General features: G+C 33.7%; 1 protein-coding gene across 7 annotated transcripts in view; it reads left to right on the top strand.

The window, feature by feature from the left end:
* The first annotated feature begins 2,069 nt into the window (after nt 1-2,069).
* The window catches only part of REV3 (recovery protein 3), a 40,007-nt gene continuing 20,022 nt past the window's right edge, over nt 2,070-22,054 (top strand). For 3 of the 7 annotated variants that reach the window (XM_082914956.1, XM_082914958.1, XM_082914957.1), the window contains exons 1-12: nt 2,070-2,352; nt 2,894-2,976; nt 5,444-5,501; nt 11,546-11,595; nt 11,709-11,821; nt 12,941-12,983; nt 14,325-14,393; nt 15,517-15,669; nt 15,777-15,948; nt 16,039-16,130; nt 16,219-16,653; nt 19,068-20,412. In XM_082914956.1, the coding sequence (XP_082771082.1) occupies nt 2,232-2,352; nt 2,894-2,976; nt 5,444-5,501; nt 11,546-11,595; nt 11,709-11,821; nt 12,941-12,983; nt 14,325-14,393; nt 15,517-15,669; nt 15,777-15,948; nt 16,039-16,130; nt 16,219-16,653; nt 19,068-20,412 (2,734 nt within the window). In that variant the 5' untranslated portion in view covers nt 2,070-2,231. Of the gene's footprint in view, nt 2,353-2,893; nt 2,977-5,443; nt 5,502-5,605; nt 5,715-11,545; nt 11,596-11,708; nt 11,822-12,940; nt 12,984-14,272; nt 14,394-15,516; nt 15,670-15,776; nt 15,949-16,038; nt 16,131-16,218; nt 16,654-19,067; nt 20,413-22,054 lie in introns of those variants that run through there. The other 4 variants (XM_082914961.1, XM_082914962.1, XM_082914959.1 and 1 more) reach the window with 3 other exon arrangements.

Genomic DNA, 22,054 nt, shown 5'->3' on the forward strand with positions numbered 1-22,054 from the left:
AGAGATGTGGGTGTACAAGGCAATTGGAGGTGTACAAAAAAATCGGGCCATTCGAGCAACTAATTTTCAAGCTACAAAGCGGTACAAGCTTTTGAAATGGAAAATGAGTAAGAGCACCAATTAGTGCTGCCACTAATGATGTGGCAGTGAGTCCCACCATGAATGATTTGATGTGCCTTGGTGTTGTATTTTTTTTTCTTTTTTTATTGAGTATCATGTCATTAATGATCTTTTAGAGTTCCAAAATTAATAGTCTCTATTATTGTTGTTTTGAAATAGGTTTTCGCATTGGTTGTACCCTATAAACCCCCTAACCAAAAGCGTACAGGGGAAGTTTCAAAAACTTCTGGACGCAGATATAAACGGGGCATTTCCCAAAATAAGCTAAAATAGTAAATCAATTCTCAAACTAAGCATAGTTTTCAAAGAATTTTCAAAATAAGCTAACTCGCGGTTCACAATCGCAATTTCAACATATTTCGCCTGTTTCGCGTGAAAGTTGAGAAATCTTAAATTCGTGGTTACGAAAAGCGATTTTGATTAAGAAATCGTGGTTACAAAACGCGATTTTAATTAATTTTTTTTTCTTTTAAACTCGCTGTTAAAAACCACGATTTCATCTAAAAAAAAATTGTTCTGAATTCACTGTTTGTAACCACGCTTTTAGGAAAAAAAATTTTGTGAACTCGTGGTTTGTAACCACGAGTTTAGAACTGCTACTCAACACATCACTCACACTCAATATATATATATATATATATTTTTTAATATATATATATAAATTTTATTTCATAAAATTGAAACTAATATAAAATAATTATTTTTTTATTTTAATTCTTAATTTTTTTTTTAATTTTACTATTCAGGGATAAAATTTATTTTTTTTTTATTTTTGGGTTTAAGGTTTAATTCTTAAAATTTATTTATTTTTATTTTAGGGTTTAGGATTTATAAAAAAAATAAATTTTAAGATTAAATTCTAAATTTTAAACCCTAAATTCTAATTGAAAAAAAAATTAAACCTTAAAAAAGTATAATTAATTAAAAAATTAAAAAAAATTAATTAAAAAAATTAAAAAAATTTATGACAGTTGGATCACACATATAAATTTTTTTAATTATTTTTTTAAAATTTTTTTTCAATAAGTATAATTATTTTTTTAATTAATTTTTTTCAATTATAATATGTGTGATCCACTGTCATAAATAATAAGTATAAATATAAATATTTTAGATTTGAACAAACATGTTTTTAGTTTATGTTTTAAATTTTTTTTTAAACATTTTGTTCAAACCAAACACGTTTGTAATTTATGTTTTTCTAAAAATAAACAGAAACCAGTTTATAAAATTTTTGTAAACATAAACCAAAAACATAAATGTTACCAACGCTACCTTAGTGTATAGAGATAAAATTTATTTATTTTTTATTTTAAGGTTTAGGGTTTAATTCTTAAAATTTATTTATTTTTATTTTAGAGTTTAGAATTTAGAGTTTAGAATTTAGAATTTAATTCTTAAAATTTATTTTTTTTATAAATCCTAAACCCTAAAATAAAAATAAATAAATTTTAAGAATTAAAGCTTAAACCGAAAAATCAAAAAAAATAAATTTTATCCCTGAACAGTAAAATTAAAAAAAAATTAAGAATTAAAATAAAAAATAATTATTTTATATTAGTTTCAATTTTATGAAATAAAATTTATATATATATATATATTGAGTGTGAGTGATGTGTTGAGTAGCAGTTCTAAACTCGTGGTTACAAACCACGAGTTCACAATTTTTTTTTTCCTAAAAGCGTGGTTACAAACAGCAAATTCAGAACAAATTTTTTTTTGGATGAAATCGTGATTTGTAACAGTGAGTTCAAAAGAAAAAAATAATAATTAAAATCGCGTATTGTAACTGCGATTTCTTAATCAAAATCGTTTTTCGTAATCACGAATTTAAGATTTCTCAACTTTCATGCAAAACAGACGAAATATATTGAAATCACGATTGTGATGAGCGAGTTAGCTTATTTTGATAATTCTTTAAAAATCATGCTTCGTTTGGAAATTAATTTACTTTTTTAGCTTATTTAGGAAATGCCCCGATATAAACCGCCAAATAGACCTTCTTCAACTCCTCCAATTCACTTTTTCATCGCCACTGCCCATTTGTGTATAACAGACCCAATTGTAATACATAAATTCATACGTATATCTTCAATTCGACACACCACAAGATGGAGGAGGACTCGCAGCCCTATTCCAATTCCAGCATTTTCAGCGTTCGAATCGTCTCCATCGATTACTACATGGCCCCTCCAATACCAGACCTCGACATCTCTTACAGCAGCTTCCAAGGTTCTCTCTCCTTCACTACCCAATTCACTTTCTTCAATGCCTAAATCTTTCAACTTTATGTATATATATATATATATTAAGCACCCACTTCGTATTTGATGATTTTCAGTAGTAGTTGATGAGTTCGACTTTTACGGCCTGTTTGATTACTTGGAGTATTAGTCATAACAATCTCATGGGATAATTATGTGCATGATATTTTGTAGGATTAACCTTGTGTTTGGTTGGGGATTTCCGGAGAAATTTGAAAAGGGAAAGGAAAAATGAAAATGTGTGTGAAACTAACTAAAATATAGGTATATTTTATTCATATTTCACTTATCTTTTTCATTTTCCTTTTCAAATCCTTTCTCAAATCTTCCAGCCAAACAAACACAACATATGAGTATTATGTCGGATGTCATTTGTGTGATCCAAATGCAGGAATATGAATTTGTTAGGATTAACGGTCTAATCCTACGTCGTTATGCTGGAATCAAACAGGCCCGAGTTTCAGTCTAATTCTCTCAATTTTTTTTTTCTTTTCATTTAATTGTTTTAGGAGGGAAGGTGAATGAAGTTCCTGTGATAAGGATTTATGGGTCGACTCCGGCTGGGCAGAAGACTTGCTTGCATGTTCATCGAGTAAGATGATTATTTCTCGGTTATTTGTTTGTTTTGGGTTATTTGACATAATGGGTTGACTTTGAATTTTGCAAGTGTGGGTTATTTTAGTTGCAATTTCTGTTTCTATCTCTTACTGGGTTAGGAATTCAAGATTATTTTAATCATACTGAAATAAATATGTTCTTTTGATTTAATCAATAAATTTGTTATGGCTGTTGTGATAGAACTAGTGTTTTTTGGTTTACATGGCATTATGACAAGGCTTTATAGATGAACTGAGTTGAATGGAGCATTTAGTAATTCAACCTAGTTTGGAGTTGTGTTTTAGCTTAGCACAGATTTGGGGTGAATCTATGGAGGCGTGTTCAAGCTCAGCTCAATTGCCATGTCTGCATCAATATTCATTCAACTAGAAGGATAAAAAAGACTAAACATAGAAAGAAGGTTAGCAAAGCAATTATAGTAGACAGACAGGGATTGACTGGATACTATTTTTATCCCCTCCTCTCTGGATGAGCGTGGATAGGCAAACAAGTGAATAACATATATAGAAATTTCATTATCGAAACATATATGTAAATAAAAATCTACTACATGTGTATGTACACATATAGAACCTCATTTCACTACCTATTTACTAGTATGAGCATGCTGAGCTGAGAGCTTGTTTGCTAAATGACCATGCAAATCAGGCTCGTGCTTGGTTCATCAACTAGGGAAACAATTCTTGTTGTCTTGAGCCTGATCCTTTTTTAGACATTTGTTCATTTCTTATGCCAATAATATTAAGTGGTTTTCTTGGTGAATGTCAAATGTGACAGGGATCAATTAGAATCATGGGTTTATATAGTGGTAGATTTTTGTTGAGGTGTCTTGTTACTGTACAGTACAGTGTACATTGAGATTTACCCAGGCCCTTTGTGGGGTCTGGGGGCAGCACCCTGGCCTGCAGATTTAGGATAAACTATCAATAAATCCTAATAGTTTGACTTAATTCCCATCAAGTTCTATTGAAAATAAGTCATAATAAAATCATCGTTAAAAATAATTTTTTGTGATGATTTTTTTTTATATGTCGTGAAAAATTGACAATTAGTATTTTTTCGTCACGATTTTATAAATTGTCTCTAAAACTTACAATTAGTGACTTTTTTTGTGATGAATTTTTCAGATTGTCATTGAAAGTTGAAAATTAATGGCTTTTTTTTTTTTTGTGACAATTTTTATACTGTCGCTGAAAATTAAAAATTAGTGAAGTTTTTTAATAGTGTTTAATGAAAAATGCCACTAATTATCATAGGACCTATTGGACAATAAGTCCACCTATTGGGACTTACATGTAAGTCCCCCGAAGATTTAGTGGTACATATTGTTATTTTCGAGTAGGGTTCCCGAGTGTTACAGAAAAACAGAGCTGCGGATTTGTTCTTGTAATTCTTATTGCGTATGGTGGGTTTTGATCTTTTCTCCGTCATGGACATGGGTATCCTGCTAAACAACGTATAGTAATGTTCTTGTTTTTCGGTGTGTGCTTGTTTTTTATTCACTGCTTTATTGTGTGATTGAAACCATGATCTTGCACAAAAATTTCATTTGGGGCTTAGTTTTTCTGTCTCGTACTTTGGACCTCCTTTACTCATGCAATTATTTTTTGTGTATGTTGAGTGCCAAATGACTGATAATGATAAGTTAGAATCATAAATGTATAGTAGGTAGATAGTAATAGGGCTCACTTTCCCAATACCACCTCATTATCTGTTTAGTTATATTTTTGTAGCACACATTGGGGACATTTCACTGGCACGCGAGTCCTATGTTTGGACATGCTTTAGCATCCCGGTGTGGGTTTTTTAAAATAATTTTACAATGTTGATTTGTGGTCAATGTATAATATGTGGAAACAAAGAGGGGGGGAAGTGAAAAAATATACACCCACATATACATGATGCCTTTTATATTTATGTGCTGTAAATTTAAATTCATATGCATAGAAAATAAAAATATAATTTTGTCCCCGCCATGTTAGTATTTTATTTTTTAAAAAATCGTTGTATCATGTGTCCGTGCTTGTTTGGCCAATTCTGTTTGTTTATTAAATTCAAACACATTTGAGCCCACATATTATAAGCTAGCATCAGATTAGAGCCTAAATATTATAAATAAGCATCCTAACAGGTGACAAAGTGTACCTATGCAATTGAGATTTGTCGAGGTTCGTCTTTCTCAAAATGTATCTATATGTTGTCGTGTCCTTGCTGTGCTTATGCCCTTATTTTGCATTTCCCATGTAAATCCACTGTCTTGTCTTGTTTTCTGATTCTGTATTAGTTAGGACCTATCTATTAATTAAAAGCATGGTCACATTGATATTTTTGAATGTTTGAAAAAGATAAGTGTTTTCTAGATGGTCCCCCCTCTTTAATTTAGTTTGCCTGCATCCTGTCATAAAATTATTTTTGGCTTGATTTCTTGTCTTTTGATGCAGGCTTTACCTTACTTATACATTCCATATGCAGATTTAATGCTTCAGCCTAACCAAGAAGGTACAACACATGTTTTGAATCGGACAATTTAGCCTTTCACTATATATATATTTAATTTAAAATTATTAAGTGTGCTTCCATTTGTGTCACAAATCTATATGCAGGTGCTGACCCACATATTTTCTTAGGACTGCTTTGCATTTTATTTGAGCTTTGAATTCTGAACCTTTAGTGTATTGCTCTGTTAGTGTCTTGCAGTAAGAAGTATTTAAGGTAATTATTTATTGTTTTCCCCTTTTTGAAGTAAAGGAACCTTTGGGCTACATAGATGCACATGATCGCATGCAAGCATACATCCCCACACAAACTCTGTTATATTTATGGTCCTTCAGTCCAGGGTGATTGTATGGTCGAGATGTCTTTAATATGGTTATTTGACTGCTATACTACTAGACATCCCAATTGTTGAGCAACAAGAGTAGGATGGGCTAAGAAGCATGGATATGACACGGACACAACAATTTTTAAAAAATACAAGACATGAAACATTCAACTTATATAGTTTATATATTTATTATATGCCACATATATATTTTATTTATTGATAATTAAAAATAGAATGTAACACTAATTTCTGAACTTTAGAGGATGAGGGATTGATAGGTATAAATGTACATTTCTCTTTTATCGTTGGGTCCTAAGTTATTTTGTTTGTGTATCCAAGCGATGACTGTCTTGGTCTAAAAAAGTTTTAAAAACAGTAGGGCACGCCTATGAAGCACGGACACCTCCCCAGGGCTTGCGTGTCAGTGTTTGACATGTGTTGGATAGGGACATGCATCGGACACGTTGTGGACACGTGTTTGACCCTCTCCCTAAGGTGTCACTTGGACACACTCAGACACATTTCGGACACTGCGGGGTACAAAACCTAATTTTTGAAACTTCTAAATGGGGCCAAACTGTAAAAAACAAAAATTGAAAAATAAGAGAGAGAAGAGAATTGAAGAAGGAAAAGAGAAGAACAGAGAAGAGAGAGAAGAGAGTGGGTGAAGAACTTGAATTGGTGAAGAACCAGTTGAACAATAGATCGAGGTATGTCCTTCGTTCTTCTTCTTTGCTGTTTTTCTTCTTCTTTCTTCAGTTCGTCTCTCTACCTGTGTGTTTTTCGGCTCTAGCTCTCTCTCTCTTGCTGTTCGTAGTTCGTCCCTCTGTCTCTCTCTATTTTCGTCTCTCTCCCCTTTTGTTTTCTAGGTCTTTGATCTATGTTCATATATATATATGATTTGTGTGTATATATATATATATATTTTATTCTCTCTTTGAGAGATTAAAAATACTTTTTCTTTTTATTTCTGTTTCTTCTCTCTCTAATTTGAGATTAAAAATATCTTTTTTATTATTATTATTTTTTAATAACGAAAATCTTTTTTTTTTTAATTTTATTTTATATATTTATATATGAGCCCCTATTTTTTTTCCCTCTTTTTTTTTCAATTTTTTGGGGTATTCTTGTTTGCTTAACCTTGAACATATATATAGAACTAATTTTGTTAGAAAAAATCAATTTGTTGAATGTGTTTATTAATTTTATTGTTTTATTGAATGTTTTTATTAATTATATTGTTATTGTAATTTCATAGGAATTTTTTATTCTTAAATATGGCATTTGATGTTAAAGTAGTGAAATGTTTCTTTTAATTTTTTTTATTGTTATTTTACATTTTTAATTACCTTCCACTGGATTTTTTTTTTTTTTTTTTTTTCACTCTTCAATTTTAGACGTATAATAAATAAATAAAATTATATAGTGAACGTGTCCCCAGCATGTCGTGTCCCTCGTTTTTTGAAAATTTGCGTGTTGTGTCTCGTGTCCGTGTTCGTGCCTCATAGGAGCACGCTTGGACGTGTCCACTATGTGTTGGGAAGTGTCTAAGGAGTGTCAGATTCTGAAATGTGTCCAACATGGACACACTGCCTTCGTAGAGTGTCTATGTTTCTCACAAGTGTTCATGCTTCTTAGAGGATGGCGATAAGAAGGGAGAAGAGGGAGATAAGATTTGAAGTAGGGGCAATATGTGATGTAGGGAAATTTTAGGAAACTATAGGTCAGTTTTATGGGGGATTTAGGTCAAGGAAAGCTTTTAGGGTTAGGGTTTTATCAGGTAAAAAAAAGATTCTATAAATTCTTATCCCAAAATAGGTTGAAATTGGCTCAGTTTAGAAAGCGGTTACTGGATTTTCATAGAACAGGTGATATACTTTTGTGTGCGCAACTATTTTAAGTTTTTTTTTTTTTTTGGGTGTGGAATTAAAGGCCAAAGGGGATGATTTGGGCTTGATTTGGTGTGATTTTGTAGTTGAAATCTGGACTCATAAGGATGTGAGGAGGGCTGCAAATGAGCCAAGCCGAGATTTTGATGAGCCTGAGCTCAATAAAAATTTAACAAACCGAGCTTGAGCCGAGTTGGCTTAGGCTTGACTCAAGCTCAAGCCTGTTCACGAGCTTTAGCGAGCCAAAGAAATTATAAATTCATACTTGCGTATGAGATTAAAGTTATAATTGAAACTTTGATTATACAATTATATATACAATATATATAAGCATATTGAAAAAAAAAGTCTATATCTTACCAAAATAATAATATCTACTATTACTATTATATAAATGTATTATGTATAGTTAGCTATTATTTACATCTATATTAAATATATAAATAACATATTTATCCTATTTTTTATAGTACGTATTTTCACATTATTTAATATATAAATAATATATTTATTCTATTATTTAAGTAAATGTTAAACGAGCCAGTTAATGAGCCGAACTTTAGTATGTTTGGGCTTGTTAAGATTTTAACGAATTTGAGCGTGAGCTTGAACACAATAAAAATTTAATGAACCAAGTTTGAACTTGCCCTTACCGAGTTGAACTCGAGTCTATTCACGAACGGCTTTGTTCATTTGCAGCCTTAGTTGTGACCTATAACTGAGAATGGTTTCCCATGAAGAAGAAGACGCTAGGATTTCCACCCAAAATCCCAAAATTCTTTAAATATTACCCCTAAAGTAAGGTTGCAAATGTATCTCATAAACACACAAATTCTCAAATAGAAACATACATAAGTATTTATTGGCTGTTTTGCTCTCCTAAGTCTCCTAGGACCATCACTCACAAAGTCACAATTAGGAAAGTAAGAGATTTAACCAATTAGAGTATTGTTGATTTAATAAGAATTGTATGGAATGACCCAATAACATAATCCATGGAAGACCCAGGGATACACAGTATAGTTCATGTCCGACTAAGGCTCCATTTGGGAATAGGTTGTTTTAGCCAAAAAGTCAAAAAGCCACCAAAAAAGCCACAAAGCCAAAAAATCATACAAGAAAGTCAAAGATTCCTTCCTATTCTCTCTACTTTGTGCATGTTTTTCCGTAAAAAGCCAAAAAATCATTCCCAAACACTTAAGTTTTTTTCACACCTCATATTTTTAGCTAAAAAGCCACTTCCTAAATGAACCCTAAATTTTAAATTACCAAAATGCCTTTGCCTTCTAGAACCTAATAAAACACATTTAAGTATTTTTAGTAGGATACTAGATTAGTAATAAAAAGAAGGGCAAATTTCACTTTATTCCCCTGTGGTTTGGACTATGTGCAGTTTATCCCCTTAACGTTTAGAAATTATCACATAATCCCCACGTGGTTTGTGGATTGAAGTGCACTGCTAAAATTTCGTCAAATTTAACAACAATTGTGAAACACATGGCAGACTTATGGGGGTTATATTCTCATTTGCAAATTTCAAGGGGGTAAATCGCACATGGAATAAAGCACAAGGGGTTAAAGTCACTTTGTCTTCCCAACAAATGACGAATATATTTGTAATTCACACACTTAAATTACTTTTATACAAGGGTATTTTAGTATTTTTCATTAGGTCATTAACGGGTCTAACGGTGTATTTCAGTCCACAAACCTCAAGGTGATTATGTGGTCATTTTCAAACGTTAGAGGGCTAAACTGCACATGGCCCAACCCATAGCGGGTAAAGTGAAGTTTGCCCCAGAAAGAAGACTCAAATAAACCCTAAAATAAAGTAAAACAACTTAAAATTTCAAATATGCTTTTATGCTTTAGTGATTTTATTTGCGGGGGTGCAATAAATATGCAAAGGTAGAGTTGATGTTTGGATCAGGGATTTTTTTTTTTTATTTTTTAAAAAGATTTTACCGTGGTATTCGGTACAGAAGTCAAAAAAAGATTTTACCGTGGTATTTTTTTATATTATATTTTAATGCTTTTGCATGTTATTACACTGACTTTAGGTGTTTATCTCAACGATCCAATGTTCAATCTTCTTTTATCTGTCAGTCCTATATGACACCAAGTTTCTTTGTTCTTTCACCCCTTAGCAGTTAACCTGTATCCTAAGATTTGGTAGTTTTAAGCTACCTACATTTGACACGAAAACCCATATTCATGCAGCATACTGGCATTAACAAACATGTAGTCAATCCACGCCACAAGCATTCTTGTCAGAATGCCTGACAACTTTTATTTATATTTTTTCACGTCTTAAGCCTCCCTTTCTCCCTTTTCATCCCCTTTAGGAGGTGGTCATCATCTTTTGATATTCTGTATTACACATACTCTTATTAAAATAGAACAAAAAAGTACACTTATTCTCATGCTATCAGCCCAGAGAAAAAAGTGGAAACTATTCTTTTTTCTTTTTCAATAGACAATAAGTAAAATGCTTCTGATTGCACCTTAATGTAGTTTAGTTGAATGTGGAAAAAATGTGGAAGTTCTCATTAGTTTGGTTTTAATGTGACAACTTGATGCTTTTTACCTTTTTGCTTTATAGTTTTCATTAGCCTGGTTTGAATATCCATACCCAGCCCAATTTTGTTTGTATGAATGTCAAAACTGTGCACTGATATTGTCTATTGGTGCAGATTTTATATTTAGCATGAGGTACTTAGTCTATCTTACTTCAGTCGTGGAGATCTAATAAATATAGCACTAATTTCTTGCCAAATGTTATTATCACCATGCTTTGGATCTCAGTTCTCAAGTACCGTTTCTCTTGACGTCAAGAGATCTTATCTTGTTATTTTTTCTTTTCAAACTCGTTTCTCACCATTATGTCACCCATTTGACAATTTCTTCTGTTTTTGTGAACCACACTGATTTTTGTTTGGTCTTGACATGTGCATGTGTATGTTATCAAGGGCTTTAGATGACCTAACCGTGATTAGTTTTCTATGAATTCTGGTACTGAAAATGCTGTGTCTGGCCTAAATCTATAGGCTTCTAAGAGCTCCTAAATCTATCATTTTATAGGAGTTTCTTTTTTTCATATGTTTATTTTATTGAGTATTTAGCGAGGTAATAATTTTGCTTTTTTGTCTATATATTCTAATGCTAAAGGGGCTGTCTTGCCTAATTTATAAACTTCTAGGATTTCTTGCCTAATTTATAAATTTCTAGGATTTCTTCTTCTTCTCCTCCTCTCTCCCTTTTTTTTAATTTTAACTTTATTATGTCAAATTTGAATTTTGCTAGGTAGCAGTTTGAATTGTTCGTCTCATGTATATTAAAAATGATTGGTGATGGATATATGGCCCTGTTTGGTAGAGTTTTTTTTTCCCCTTTTTTTTTCTTTTTTTTTTTTAAGCTAAAAGTTGATAATAAGAAAGCATAAACTAAAAGCACCCCTCCCCTAGCTCCTAAATAATCAGCCCTTTTCAGCTTCTTTAAGCTATTTTTACCTAATAAGCTATTAGCAGAAGTTGCACCAAATATTCTAGCACAGACTTCTAAGTTAAAATAAGCTATAATCAGCTTATGGCAACAAACAATCCCATTGTCAATAAGGTTTAAGGTTATCCTGTTTTTGATGATTAAGGTGGTGTGGGTACTGTGTTGTGCTACGGTTCTAGTAGCTTGTAAATTGATTATTATTGCGATTTCATATTACAGTTTCTTCTGTAAATTCTAATTTGGTTTTTATTAGTGTTTGCCATCATCTAATCATCCTTTGTACTCATGTTTCATATTCAATTTATTATTATTATTTTTAAATTGCTTAGGTGATGCATGCACACATTTGATATCTCTATCGGTTGAGAAGGCATTGAAGGTATCTTGGTTCAAGCAAACCTTGTTTTGGTGTTTTTTTTCCCCATAATTTTCATGTTAACATCTTCTGTTGCTGATATGCTGTGAATGAACTTTTGGAGTATACTCTTACAGCTTAAAGGTCGTGCCGGTTCGAAACGACAGCATGTGCATGGTTGTAGTCTTGTCCGGGCAAAGAAATTTTATGGTTATCACTCGTCAGAGGAGCTTTTTGCGAAGATATACCTGTATCCAAATATCAGTGGTTTTATGTGATATCTGTGTCTATTGGGGGATGGGGGTGGAGTCATGCTGCTGGTGTATGTAATTAATTCATGAATCTGTTTGCTTTTGGTTTAGCTGTTTCTCAAGTCTAGTGGCCTAAATTTGAGTGGTGGTCTGTATTTCACTTTCTTATCCTTCAATATTGTCATATATTTAAGACCTTGGCATAAGATGATGATGAGACATCCCCATTTGGGGAGTTATCTTTTTAGCCACAAAGTCATGATGAGTTATCACATCACTCTCTCTACTTTTCTGCACGTCTTTGCGTAAAAAGTCAAAAAGTCAACTAAAATAATCTATTTCCAAGTGGGGCAAAAAAGTGTTTGTGATTGTTCCAGAAGAAATGAAACAAAAGATTTCAGTGACAGTAGTTTTTCTTTCTGAAAAAAAATTGGGTTTGGTTGGTGCATGCTATCGTCATTTTTGAAAGCATATATTCTTTAAATTTGTTGAAGAGTTTTGTTTTGTTTCTCAAGCACAATCTAGGGTCTTCGTCATCCTCAATAAGGAAAAAGGTCTAATCATCCATGTTAGCTAAGTATAAAAAATTGCATCTGTGCCTAAAAATTTTAGTTATTCGCTTGCATGGTGCAATAAATATTTTTCCTACGTTGCACATTACTCAAGATAAGTTGTGGTGTTATTACCAGGTTATGTGAGAAATCTTAACTATGAGGGCCAAAAATTTCATTTATTTTTCTAGCATATCTCCGACAAATTCTTGGGTTATCTGATATACCGTGGTCTTCCTTTTGATGCATGCTCTAATAGCTGCCCTAATAGTTGTAGTTGCACCGGGACTACTTTGGAAAGATAGTCTAGTTTTTTAATGTTGACTGTGGATAACCTAGTAATGCAGTAAGCTATGGAGTTTATCATTTTTGTATTTCATTTTTAATTTTAATTTTAATTTTTATGAGGATATGTATAATATCTCGAATATGTCATCGAACACCTTGATGAAATTATAAGATAGTAATGCTGTAAGCTATGGAGTTGATCATTTTTAAAATTTATTTATTTATGAGGATATGGATAATATTCTGGAATATCATTGAACACCTTGACGGAATTTTAAGCTATTACCCACATGATGTCTCTCGTGCTGCGAATCTTCTTCTGGTATGCATTCATAAGCCTCTCTGACCAATGCTCAACTGGTGTTTGTGAGTTATTTGCGGGCCGTAGATTGTATATTAGAGCCTTTGTTTGCTGTTCTTTTATTGTCTTTCGAAAAATAGCACTTTCTTTATAGAAACTAACTACTATCTACACATTTTATATTTTTTAATTTTTACTTTAGAGGGTCTGTTCATAAAAATTGATACTTTTGTTTGTTTTTCCTCTCCTCATGAAAGGAAACTTAACTTTGATCTTTTTAGAAATTGGATATGGAAAAGTTATGGTTTGTACCTTTTGCAATTTTTTATCCAGTCAACTGTTTTATGGTTATGGTAAATTTCCATAACCCAAATGTTGAAAGTATGATTGGGACCAACCATGTTATTTGAATAATGGGTGTGTTCTATTTTATGTTTTAGAGGAGAAGGTGGGGGTGCTTTGCTATCTGGTGTATTTCTTGAAGATATTTGCTTTTGAGTCTTTGTCCCATCAAGTTGAGTGGGGTGGTCTTATTTGTGCAAAGATGCCTCTTTCTTGTGTAATTTTGTTTTTGGTTTGTGGGATGGGACATGTTTATTTGCTTTGTTTTGTGTTAGACTACCTCAATGAGGAGGTTTTGGTTCAAGCAAGGTTAAAATCGGGATCCCATGTAGGATCGTTGGGAGGGACTAATGGATCGGATCTTAGAATCGGATTAAGAATCGTAAGATCTTACTTTTAATACAAAATAAAATGAAAAATTATCGATAATTATAATCTTTGTTACATAATTTTAAAAAGATTAAAGAAAATTGGTAAATTTGATATAATGTATATTCTATATTAACATAAATTAAAGAATATGTTTGAAAAATGAGTTTATAGTCAATTTTTTTTATATAGATATACGCATATATATAAGAAATAAATAATAAAAAAAAAATTGGTGGGATCGGGATTGAAGTAGGATCGGGATCATATGCGATTCTACATCATTTTATGACTAGGGTCATAGTGACTTTAAGATCCTAATGTGATCCGGATCGTTTGGCCCAACTGAGATCGTAGAATCGTAAGATCTTACAATCCGGATCGGGATTCTCATAACCATGGGTTCAAGGTGGTTTGAAGAGAATGCATTTTGTCTTTTGGGCATCCTACTCCAGTCTCCAGGCAGTCATGCATCTTACATGATGACTGCACTGTTGGTTTCGTTTTTACTTTTTTCTTGCTTTTGTCATTCAGAAAATGGTTGTCTCTTTGCTTTCTAACTATTGTTATGTTGGTGTCTATGTGTGTCCATTTCACAGATTGTAGAAATTTGTGATATCAAGACTCATGGACGAAACACTTGTTTTGCAGGGAGGTGCAGTTCTGGATAGGAGTTTACAGCCCCATGAATCACATATTCCCTTTCTTCTCCAGTTCCTGGTAATTATTCTTTTGGCATTTAATTTGAGTATTTGAATGTCTTTGACTTGATGATTTCATCTGATTTGAACTTTTTTAGCATGTTATACGAATGCAAGAATGCAACTGTCTAATAATAGACGGATTTAATGGATTTTCTTGAATGTGGAATAATTCATTCCTTTTATATTATGGGGTAGTATATGTTGAATATCTCATTCTTTCTAGGGAAATTTTGAGCATTTCTAAGTTGTGTTCAGAAATAGTTTAGTTTTGTGCTAGCATTAAGATATCTTCTTTGGATGCTTTCAATTAGTTTTGAGATAGAATTAGATGTCTGGCCTAAAAAATTCATACTCCAATCTCCAGATAGCTTTTCTAATCACCTTTCACTGTTTTGTCGATTGGTGGATCCAATGGTGACTTTGTTTTGGATCAATCCATTAGGTGGACTTTGTTTGGGATGTTGATCCAACTTACACTTTATAGTAATGACATAAGGACCCAGTTGAGGTTTGAACAAATTAACATATGAATTCAAACTTCTCTTGTATCATCTTTACATTGGCTTCAAGTACACTGGAAGATTGCAGTCCAGGAGGTTGTTTGGTGAGCTTCCATATGTTATTAAGCTTTATTGGAATGATTATTGTCTTTGGTGGGTCCTTTCTTTTTTATATTTTCTTTCTTATCTGGCTCTTTCAGCAATTGCAAGTGTCAGGTGGAGATTATGTACAAATTGATAACTGTACATGACTTTAGATGATTTAAGGTGTCTTTGATGTCCCTTGAACATTAAATTTTCCCTTTGTGTTTTATGTGCAATATGTACAAGTTGTAACTGTTCATGGGGCAATATAAAAAATGGCAGCCATGATTAGATTTGATTTTGTAAATCTGAAGTGGACTTTGTGAAATGTGAATTTGGTATCATACAATTGTCTTCATGGTTCCATTCTAGTTTCTCTATTAGATTCATTTTAGGTTATTTGCTCCTTCAAATGCTTAGTCACAAATCACCAAGTGAATCCAATTATCATTGGATGTCTCATCTTTTTTCTACTTTTTTTGTGTTATTCTCATGTCACTAAGATCTGTGTTTTTTATTTTCTTGCAAAAAAAAAAAAACAAAAAAAAATGTTAGGTTGACTATAATTTGTATGGGATGGGTCATCTGCATGTATCAAAGATGAAATTTCGGCATCCAGTACCAAATGCTGTTGCCCGGAGGAAGGATAGTTACAATGGACATGGACCACGGACAGATAACCCCAATTTTATATCTGCTGATTTTCAGGTAATTTCTTCCTCCTTTTCTCGTTCTAGAAGCATCTGGAGGGTAGCTTTACCCATTCGTGATCCTTGCTTGCAACATTTTTGTGTAATGTTTAAAATTCTCATTAGGCAGATTCAAGTGGTGATGCATCTTCACGTTCACCAATTTGGATCTCCTCAACGATTCCAGATGGCTGGATGTGGGAATTTTCTAGTCAACTTGATTCTTCATCCTGTCAGGACTTTCACCTTGTTAAACGTCAATGTACCTGTGAACTTGAGGGTGACGCTACTGTAGATGGTTTGTTTGACTTCACAATTTTGCAACTGAGACTGTATATTTCTTTTTTATGATTTCATAGCTAAAGTGATTTGGCATTGTGATCTGCAGAGATACTTAATCAGCATTTTAAAATGTACTCATCACTATCTCAAACCTCTTCAGACGTGAAAATGGTTCAGTCACTAATACCAATTTGGGAGGTATGCTTGCATCTCTTTTATGTGCTGTTTTATGTGTACTTTATAAATTTTGGTGTATCTGTTGTGAACTTTAATTTTCTTGTCATAGGAGGAGTATGAAAGGACTGGGATTCATGAGGTAGCATTACTCTCTGATCCTGGAAAACCACTTCCAAAAGATGTCTTGAGGACTCTCTCACATGGGCTTGAATTTGAGAATAAACTTATGGAATTGTGTCATGAAGCAAATAATGATTCATCTTGCATTCGATTTGAGAAAGATGTGATATATGCAGAGCCAGTGAAACCTTCAACCATTAAGGGAAATATTGTTGAATTTGGACTTTGTGACCCAAAAGAAGATGGTGGAGAAGCTTTGAAATGTTTGAATGTAGGTGATGAAACAACAATTATGTTGCCACACGGTATGCCATGTGAAGATGACAATGTCATAATACCTGGAGAGGGAACAGCTGTACATCCCAGAAAATTGCTTGTTGATGACATGCAAACATCTCAAACAATTGGAAGTTCAGATGTGAAGGTAATTTATCAGGATTGTGTATTCCCTTGTTATTGCTTACTGCATTTTTACTAATGGTGAGGGCAAACTTTGCTTGAATTGACCTGGAAAGCCTTGTTGTGGTGTTTGAGTGACATAGCTGGTTTTAGCTCTCCCATGCTGAATTTAACAGCTTGTTGGTTTTTCCAAATAGAGGCTATTTATGGGCCTAAACCATGGTAATGTTTAATCGTTAAATTAAAGACCAATATTTAGGAGAACATATTAGGGTTGATTTGGGCGTGATTGATATTTGGTATTGAGAAGTGCATTTTTTTAGGGCTGTGAATAATAATGTCAAGGAACTTTGACCAACTAATAAGAAACTTTGAGCAATTAGAATATTCTAGACCTAATAAAGATTGCATTTTATGCCTCGTTTGAGAACATGCTATTTTAACTTTTTGGCTTTTTACGAAAATATGTGCAGCAAAGTAGAGAGAGTGATGCGACAACTTATAGTGACTTTTTGGCTAAAACAGAAAGTTGCCAAACGAGGCCGACCCAAAGAAGTTAAGAAACTTTGACCAACTAGAATAAGTTAAGAAACTTTGTCCAACTAGAATACCTCTATAGCCCACATCCAGCAAATAACAAAATTATGTAAAAATCCCTAGCTACTATAGAAGTAGAACTTATAATGATATAAAATCTGTCCAGCAGCATACTAAATTAAAATAAACACAAATAGAGACAAAAGATTATTTCAAAACTTCACCTGATGATGCCCCAAGTGTGTTCTATGTGTCACCTCATGAGGCTGACACATGGCGCCTAAGTCTCGTTGTACAAGCCATTCCTGTTTGTGACATGGTGGTGCCACATGGTGCAGTTGAGCCCTTATACTCAATCATATTTTTTTCACTTCCTCTTTTTCAGCTCTCCCCCCCCCCCCCCCCCTCCAATTTCTTCTTCTTCTTCTTCTTCTTCTTCTTCTTCTTCTTCTTTTACTTTTGGTAGATTTCTTAACTTGTGCCTCTAACAAAGTAAAGCTTTACATAGCTACTACTTGAGTTTAGGTATCCTCCAGCACTAAGTCACCTAATTCTCTTAGGTCAACCCGTGTTCCCACGTTGTGGATTCCTAAATTTAGGTGGAATTCTTGATAAATTCATGAATTCTTAGAATCAGTTCGCAAATTTGTAAATTTGAGAGTGCCTAATGGTGTACACTTCATTGCATTATCATTAGGAATCATGTACAAAATCGCAACAAATGTTGACCGAGTCACAACAACATGCGCTTTAGTGACTGGAGGAAAGGGAATAAAACCTTGTATAATTTGTTGCCAAGCAGATACGAACTGAAAACCTGATACGGACATGAAATTTTAACAGGCACCGGAGCATCTCATGGTAATGCATTAAAATTGTTCACTTGTTTCTACTTATATTATTATGGAAACCTTCTCGCAATTATTTTTGTTATAAAATTACTCCTGTTTGATTTCGTTTGTAAAATTAATTCATCTTTAAAATTGATTATTTCATAAAAATTATTTAATAAATAGGGGAAATTACACTAACCACCCTTGGGGTTTAGGAAAAATACATTAAACTCCACAAGTTTGGCATAATTACACCGACCTCCTTTTTAGTAGGCTAAAGCAACCAAAACTAATGCAGATGGCGTGGAGAAGCAAGGATAAACAAAAGGTAAAATATACATTTCAAATATAAAAGATGACAATATCAATTTTCTATCCATACAACTAATGAATTATTGATGAAAAGAGGGCAAAGTGTTATGTGAATTAAAGCCTCAAGGGAACCCAGTGTAATTATGTCAAACTTGTGGGGCTCAATGTATTTTCACCAAACCTTAATGGAGGTTAGTATAATCTACCCTAATAAATATATATTTTATAGATGTTCTTAAGACACTCCTGCACTGAAGGTATTTTGATAAACGACAATCTCATGGGCCTGTTCCCAATCCCACTTCATGAATCGATGACTTAGCTAGCTCCACCATCTGGTGCTTACATATTTCATTTCTACTTAGTACTGAAAGGAACTGGTACTAATTCACACATGCCTTGTGTTCTATCAAAAATGGTTCTTACTTTTCTATTTTTTTTTTTCCCTTCTTTTGATGTTTACCCTTTTGGTTTGTGCAAGTTTTCATAGCATTGTATTCTCCTTTTTATAATCAAGTTCCTCAACTATTAACCTAGTGGAAGGATTTGATGGCATCACTGATTTTTAAGTTGTCTTCACTTTTCATCCACAGTGTAGTTTGCTCAATTGATGGATACTTGTTTTTTTTTATTTTCTCCCTGGTCAAGACTTTCCAGAAGTTGTTCAGCCTCCTATTTTACGTTTACTCTTGCAAGCAAATTGAGTTACTGGACTTTTCTCAAGCACTCCAAATTCCATTTCATTAACTTTCTTCAGGTTGTGGATAAGGAAGCATTGGGGATTCTACGTTGGCTTGCCTCCTCTCAGGCTGCAGAAGATGTAAACTCTGATGATGAGCTTGTTTGCGAAACCATTTTGTCTCCTTTGTTGCCTGCAACAACCATTGATAAGGTGTTGGAAAAAGCTAATATGGATTTTGAGAGTGAGTCCCAACAAGAGTGTCAAGACATTCTTGATTCTGTAGAGGGTTTAATTAACTATGAAGTCTTGAAGGAAGGAGCTTCTTCCACTAATTATTTAAACCAATCTTTGTCAGAAAAAACTATTCCCCAAGTGGATGGGTCTGCTGACGATCACGATTCAATTCCTAATGCTGGCAGGTCATCTAAAACAGAAGTGTACAATGAAATTGAGAGGTCTCCTCATGACAATGTTCAGCAAGAAACTGGCTCAAGCTTTAACAGTAAGAGCAAAAGGAACAAACCATTATGGGGTTCTTTACCTTTTTCCTCAACCCAAAAGGTAAATGATGACCTAGAATTTCTTAGTAGATGCTGTAGTGAAACTAAAGAAGGTAAGCTTACAAGTCCTAGAGTGGGTAATGAGGTGGATACCGACGTTTATGACTTGAAGGAAGAAAGTACACTAGTTGGTTGCTCTGTGCGTGACTTGATGAGGAGAAAGCGATGCTACCGATTTGAGCCTTCTGAATCTGAGAGTCGAAGGGTCAGAAAGGCTTCTTTTGAAGAGGAACAGCACTACCCAAAATTGTTAGAGGTTTATGCAGTACAGAATGATGAGCAAGACAAAAGGCCTCAAGAGTTTGCCAACTCTGAGCCTCCACTAATTGGTGTTGATTCTATAGAACCTGTGATTTCTGAGGTATGTATTGGAAAAGCTGATTCGTGCATCCAGATGAGGAAGTTAAATACTGATGAGAAACTACTAGTCAATGAGAGATTGCAGCTAAGAGACCGCACTGGTGCAAGCTGTTTGTCGGCTTCTCCTGTTCGAAGTGAAATTCTAGGGATAGATGATTGTGTCTGTAAGAATGGCCATGAGGGAAAAGCCTTTAGGGTATCTGAAATGTCTTCAGCAAATGTTGTTGGTGTGGAGGCCACAACTGGCTCAACCATTTTGCAGTTAGAGAATTGTGGTTGTGTACAACATGGAAAAGCTACTGATTTATCTTGGCCTGTCAGTTTGGTTTCCTCTGCAATCAGCTTCGAAGCAAATCCAGGGGAACTCATTGGCATGACCTTTCATAAGAAACCTCCAGTGGTGGACTGGATTGTTGGGGCATCAGAAAATGCTTTGTCATCCTTCAATATTGACCAACACATTTCTCTTGTTGGAGGAGAAAGTTATGGAGGAGTATCAGGTTGGTTTTCTTATCTAGAAGTCATGTGTCAGCTGCTTTTATTATTATTTTTTTATATTATTTTAAACATAAAATCTGGTCCATTTGTTCTTATTACAAAAGCTGACACAGCTGTGTATCCTTCCCCACATCAGCACTACACATGCACAATATCATGTGCACAACACACATGAGGCTGTGTGTTAAATGGTTTTTGATAGTAGTGGCACTGGCACCCATTGTCTTTGTTTTTGGCTCCAAAGGCTATTATACTTGTGGGGCCATTCAATAGATGTGATTTTAAGTGGCTACCATATCTTGTCACTTGCTGAAGAGATAAAAAGGTAATCTTATATTAGTAAAAAATTGTAGTCAAACAAGAAGTCATTTGCACTTGCAAGACTAATAAATTTTTTTTTTCTTTAAATTTTCTGTTTGTAATATGTGAAGCACAGGCAAACTCTGTGCCAGGATGCCTGCTTTTGTTGCTCTTTTTTTTTTTTTTTTTCTTTTTTTGGTTTGTTTGTAGATTGCCTTTGACACACTTGGATCAAATTGAAGCTTGTGGATTGCCCTCCCTCAGTGCTTCTACATTAAGATTGTTAATTTTTTAAAATTTGCATCTTACTTTTAATAGACTGAGAGAAGAAAAAGGAGGGAGGGGGTTTTGTACATCAACAAATATTGAATCTTAATATTCCATTAAATAATGTTGTGACAGCTATTTTGTTGCAGTATTCTTATTTTATGTGAATTGGTGACAGCATTGGTAGGAATTCATGAGCAATCTCTTTGCCCATTGGGGAATTTGGATCTTTCAGCATATATGTCTGATAGTTGGCAGCACTTATTGCTTCTATTTTTACCTTCAGCGTTATTTGTCAACACTGTCAAATATACTATTGATTTTGTGGTGGTACTTTAATTTTCATTTTTAGGCCCCATTTGGTGGTGCTATGTGTTTAACTTGAAAGTGCTTTATCCTATGTTTGATTGTCTTTAAAATACTTTTAACTTATAGAGGTGTGTCACTGAATAAAGAACAACTTTTAAGTGAAGCAATAGTTGAGGTGCTTTGGCAGAAGAGAGAGTGAAAGCTGTTCACAAGGTGTAGACACCAAACAGTATCAAACCTCTCTACAATGCTCTTAGTTGAAAAACACTTTATTAGAAGTAACTGTATCACCAACCAGGGCCTTTGTATTGACCTTATGTTCTCTTGTAAAGGACTTGTTGACTGACCAATTTGAACTTGTTAACTGTTAAAATCCACCTACTCTCCACCTACTTCACCCACTTAAACCTACTCCACTAAACCTAACCCACTACACCACTACCACCTCACCTACTCCACTAAACCTAACCCACTACACCACTACCACCTCACCTACTCCACTAAACCTAACCCACTACACCACTACCACCTCCACTTCACCTACTCCTTACCTACTACACACTCACCCTCTTCTATATATAAGAATCATGAATCATTGTAATATATATATATACGACATATATCAATCAATAATACAATTCTCTATTTCTTTATTTATACATTGAATTTTTTACATGGTATCAGAGCCAAGTTAAGAAGCTAATAATTCTGCTTCACCGGCGGGCGGCAGAATCGCCTTGGCCGCCCGCCGGACCTCTACACATACCT

Source organism: Camellia sinensis, chromosome 2, assembly GCF_055761805.1.
Source record: "Camellia sinensis isolate YWXY chromosome 2, ASM5576180v1, whole genome shotgun sequence".
Lineage (NCBI taxonomy): Eukaryota > Viridiplantae > Streptophyta > Magnoliopsida > Ericales > Theaceae > Camellia > Camellia sinensis.